This window comes from Mandrillus leucophaeus, unplaced genomic scaffold, assembly GCF_000951045.1.
Source record: "Mandrillus leucophaeus isolate KB7577 unplaced genomic scaffold, Mleu.le_1.0 Scaffold440, whole genome shotgun sequence".
NCBI classification, from domain to species: domain Eukaryota; kingdom Metazoa; phylum Chordata; class Mammalia; order Primates; family Cercopithecidae; genus Mandrillus; species Mandrillus leucophaeus.
Window position 1 is genome coordinate 1,018,148 of NW_012104699.1, and position 5,045 is coordinate 1,023,192.

At 57.1% G+C, this 5,045-nt stretch overlaps 1 protein-coding gene across 3 annotated transcripts; it reads left to right on the forward strand.

Annotated features, from left to right (window-relative positions):
* On the forward strand, window positions 1-4,199 carry ACP5 (acid phosphatase 5, tartrate resistant). 3 transcript variants are annotated; one of them, XM_011994044.1, is made up of 7 exons: window positions 1-64; window positions 252-323; window positions 709-1,300; window positions 1,562-1,822; window positions 2,044-2,171; window positions 2,300-2,645; window positions 3,612-4,199. In XM_011994044.1, the coding sequence occupies exons 4-7, from the start codon at window positions 1,562-1,564 to the stop codon at window positions 3,852-3,854; spliced, it is 978 nt and encodes a 325-aa protein (XP_011849434.1). In that variant the 5' UTR covers window positions 1-64; window positions 252-323; window positions 709-1,300; the 3' UTR covers window positions 3,855-4,199. The 3 variants fall into 3 exon arrangements, with proteins under 3 accessions (XP_011849434.1, XP_011849435.1, XP_011849436.1); XM_011994045.1 differs by having other exon boundaries at window positions 1,214-1,300; XM_011994046.1 differs by lacking the exon at window positions 252-323 and having other exon boundaries at window positions 1,214-1,300.
* Window positions 4,200-5,045: the final 846 nt, after the last annotated feature.

Consider the following 5,045-nt stretch of genomic DNA (forward strand, 5'->3'; position numbering starts at 1 on the left):
GAATGCGATCGCCTGCGGATCTGCAGCTGGGCACCGGCCGCAGCGCCCGCCCCGCCGACGGCAGGTGAGATACGCGCAGCCCCGTGGGAGGGGTCTCCGCCTTGCCCTCATCACCCACTTCCTTCCCCTTGGTCGCTGCTGCAAGGCTGGGGATAGGGGGGAACAAGTACTTCTCAGGGTGACCCGGGGAGATCTCTGAGCCAGTGGCCTCGGCGTTGAATGAGGGCTCTCTCTCGGGTCCGCCCTCGCAGGGACTGAAGGGACTCGTGAACGTTCGCGGACGTGTCTCGGTGGCGCCCAGCACCGAGGAGGCAGGCAGGAAGGTGAGGAGCAGGTCTGACCGGCCGCAGGTGCAGGGCCTCCTGTTCTCCGAGGCTGCGGTCCCGTGGAGGGCCTGCAGACAGCTGCCTAGACCATGAGGGTCAGAGGTCTGCGGTCACGCGCGCTGTCACCAGCTAGCTGCCTCCTGCCTGGTTCCTCCTGCAGGAATGGGAGTCTGGGGGGAGGGGAGGGTGTGGGCAGGACTTCCTGGAAAAGGGAGGCCGGTTGGTGTTTATCTGTGGGGTGGAGAGAGGGCAGGGGGAGGACAGGGACACACACAGAGTGCCGCACTCAGATGTCAAACCCACATCCCACACCACACACGCAACTCACCCTAGAGACGCAACCCAGGCACACACATGGACACACACAAAACTCCATCCGTAGGGATTCCCACCCAGTGCCACGTGAGAACGCAGGCGTGCATCGCAGACAGGCCACACAGGCTCGGCGTACAGGTTTGCAGCAACCCGGTCAGGTACAGAGCCGAGGCCCAGGTAGGTATGCTCAGCTGCACGCAGGAAGCAAGACACACCCAGACATACACAGGCAAGCCCTCACTCAGAGAAAGAAGGTGCAGATGTGTCTTGGGTAATCGCAGCCACAGTCTCTCAAGCGTCACACACACATACTGACACTCAGATACACAGACACACAGAGATACCCAGGACATGTCAAGCCCACAGCACAAACAGGCCCCTACAGGTTGACCCGGAGGCTGTGTGGGCCGAGGCTGCTGCACACGTGTGCCCAGATCCTCCCACCCCCACCCCAATCCCGTGTCCTGCTCCAGGGAAGTCCAGGCAGGGCTCACATGACCCAAGGGGAGGGCTCCCGGGACAGCCCTCGGAGAAACTGCATCATCCTCACGAATGATCCACTTCCTCCCCAGGGAATAAAGGCTCAGGGACCAGCAGTTCTGCCCTGGAGCCCACCAGCCTCTCAGAGCCTCCAGTGACTGGCCTGTGTCTCCCCCAGGGTGAGTGCTGGGCAGGCTAGGTGGAAGGAGGGTGAAACGGGCCTGCGAGGCCATCTTGGTGCAGCTCGCCCTCTCACAGATCACCCCCCCTACCCTAAGCCAGCTTGTGCAGCCGTGTCCTGAGAACTAGGGCACCAAGGGGTTCCCGCAGGGGCAGCCTGTAGCAAGCGGTCTCCCACTATCTCAGGGCAGGCGGGGGTCTCAAGGCCTCCCTGCCCTTGTCACAGCCCGGGCCACCTATGCTTGTCTCTCTTCTCCCAGATGGACATGTGGACGGCGCTGTTCTTCCTACAAGCCTTGTTGCTACCCTCCCTGGCTGATGGTGCCACCCCTGCCCTGCGCTTTGTAGCCGTGGGCGACTGGGGAGGGGTCCCCAATGCCCCATTCCACACGGCCCGGGAAATGGCCAATGCCAAGGAGATCGCTCGGAGCGTGCAGATCCTGGGTGCAGACTTCATCCTGTCTCTAGGGGACAATTTTTACTTCACTGGTGTACAAGACGTCAATGACAAGAGGTTCCAGGTCTGTGCCCAACAGAGTGGGGCAGGAGGTGGGGGCGGACAGTGGGGAGAAGCCACCTTACCTAGTGACCTTCCTTTGGAGAGGGCAGAGGGAAGGTGATGGGGCACCTTTGGGTGCCGGGAACATTCCATGTCTCCCTTACCCCTGGCCCCTGACTTGGTAGGAGGATCAGGGTAGCCAATGACCCCAGGGAAGGGGCCTGCCCTATCTGTTTGCTACAGGAGACCTTTGAGGACGTATTCTCTGACCGCTCCCTTCGCAACGTGCCCTGGTACGTGCTGGCTGGAAACCATGACCACCTCGGCAACGTCTCTGCCCAGATTGCCTACTCTAAAATCTCCAAGCGCTGGTGAGCCACCCTCAGCCCTGCCTCCCCCAGATCCTCACACAGCGGGGACACAGGGGCCCTGTGGCTTGAGCTGACTCTGGGACTTCTGGGCCCAAGATGTGCACCCACGACCTCTATCCCCTCCACAGGAACTTCCCCAGCCCTTTCTACCGCCTGCGCTTCAAGATCCCACGGACCAATGTGTCTGTGGCCATTTTTATGCTGGACACAGTGACACTATGTGGCAACTCAGATGACTTCCTCAGTCAGCAGCCTGAGAGGCCCCGAGACGTGAAGCTGGCCCGCACACAGCTGTCCTGGCTCAAGAAACAGCTGGCAGCAGCCAGGGAGGACTATGTGCTGGTGGCCGGCCATTACCCCGTGTGGTCCATAGCCGAGCACGGGCCTACCCACTGCCTGGTCAAGCAGCTACGACCACTGCTGGCCACATACAGGGTCACCGCCTACCTGTGCGGCCATGATCACAATCTGCAGGTGAGGGTCCTGTGGGCAGGGTGGGAGCTGCGTGAGGGGGCCCCCATCCCAGCTGATGTCCACATGGCTGGGGTCCTCCCGCTGTCTAAGGGGCTCCTGTGGCCTTCAGAATGTCTAGACTGTCCCTCAAATCTTGCTGTCTAACCAGGAAAACACTCCAAAGCCAGAATAATATCTTTGACTTGACAATTTCTTTCTTTTTTTTTTTTTTTGAGACAAGGTCTCACTGTTTTTCACCCAGGCTGGAGTGCAGTGGCACAATCAGGGCTTTCTGCAGCTTCAATCTCCCGGGCTCAGGTGATCCTCACACCTCAGCCTCCAGAGTAGCTGACACTACAGGCGTGTGCCACCACGCGCAGCTAATTTTGGCTTTTTTTTTTTTCTTGAGAGGGAGTGCAGTGGCACGATCTCAACTCACTGCAACCTCCGCCTCCTGGGTTCAAGTGATTCTCTTGTCTCAGTCTCCTGAGTAGCTGGGATTACAAGCATACGCCACCACACCCTGCTAATTTTTATATTTTAGTAGAGACGGGGTTTCACCATGTTGGCCAGGCTGGTCTCGAACTCCTGACCTCAAGTGATCTGCCAGCCTTGGCCTTCCAAAATGCTGGGATTACAGGTGTGGGCCACCGTGCCCGGTCCTTGTGAATTTTTTTGTCGAGGCAAGGTCTCACTATGTTGCCCAGGCTGGTCTCAAATTCCTGGGCTCAAGCAATCCACCCGCCTCAGCCTCCCAAAGTGCTGGGATCACAGGCATGAGCCACCACACCTGGTCACCAATTTCTTAACTAATTGCTCTACCTATGAAATAGGATTAATACACTCCTAACAGTTGGGAAATTGAAGCCAGGAGGGGTTACATACCTCAAGGTGACTCTGTGGTTAGGGCCAGATCAAGCCCTGGACCTTAGGCAGGCTCCCTGCTCAAAGCTGGGTCTCCACTGACCCCTTGTCCTCCATCCTCAGTACCTGCAAGATGAGAACGGCGTGGGCTATGTGCTGAGTGGCGCTGGGAATTTCATGGACCCCTCGAAGCGGCACCAGCGCAAGGTCCCCAACGGCTATCTGCGCTTCCACTATGGGACTGAAGACTCACTGGGTGGCTTTGCCTATGTGGAGATCAGCTCCAAAGAGATGACTGTCACTTACATCGAAGCCTCGGGCAAGTCCCTCTTTAAGACCAGCCTACCGAGGCGAGCCAGGCCCTGAACTCCCATGACTGCCCAGCTCTGAGGCCCGATCCCCACTGTTGGTGGGTGGGCCCTGCTGGGACCCTACTCACAGAGAGGCTTTTCCTCCGACCTGTGGCGCTGCAGCACGGCAGGAAGGGGAAGCACAGCTGATGAACTGTGGTGCCACGTGACCCTTGTGGCACAGATGCCCACGTATGTGAAACAGACATGGACACGTGTCCCAGCCACAGTGTTATGCTCTGTGGCTGGCTCACCTTTGCTGAGTTCCGGGGTGCAGTGGGGGAGTAAGGGAAAGCTTCCTCCTAAATCAAGCATTTTTCTGTCACTGATGTTCAATAAAAGAATAGTTGCCAAGGCTGAACCAGTGCCACTGGTGTGTTATATTCTCCTGGTTAGAGTGGCTGGGCTCCCCTGAGCCACTGTTCCTTGCCTCCGTCTCTTACCCCATCCATAACCCAGTTGCCTTATCCATGGATGTGATTTTAAAATCCAAGCAGAGGCCAGCCTCGGGGGTTCACATCTGTAATCCCAGCACTTTGGGAGGCCAAAGCAGGTGGATTATTTGCGGTCAGGAGTTCGAGATCAGCCTGGCCAGCATAGTGAAACCCCATCTCTACTAAAAATACAAAAACTTAGTCAGGCTTGCTGGCATGTGCCTGTAGTCCCAGCTACTCGGAGGCTGAGGCAGGAGAATCACTTGCACCTGGGAGGTGGAGGTTGCAGTGAGTCAAGATTGCGCCACTGCACTCCAGCCTGGGCAACAAGAGTGAAACTCTGTCTAAAAAAAAAGAAAAAAAAAAAAAATTGACCAGTTGTGGTGGCAGGCGCCTATGGTCCTAGCTACTCAGGAGGCCGAGGCAGGAGAACTGCTTGAACCCAGGAGGCGGAGGTTGCAGTGAGCTGAGATTATGCCACTGCACTCCAGCCTGGGTGACAGAGCAAGAATCTGTCTCAATCAATCAATCAATCAATCAATCAATAAAATGGGCCAGGCAGGATGTCTCTCGCCTATAATACCAGTACTTTGCAAGGCCTAGGTGGGCGGATCACTTGAGGTCAAAAGTTCAAGACCAGCCTGGCCAACATGATGAAACCCCATCTCTACTAAAAATACAAAACTTATCTAAGTGTGGTGACACATGTCCGTAATCCCAGCTACTTGGGAAGCTAAGGCAAGAGAATTGCTTGAGCCCCGGGGGTTTGGGGG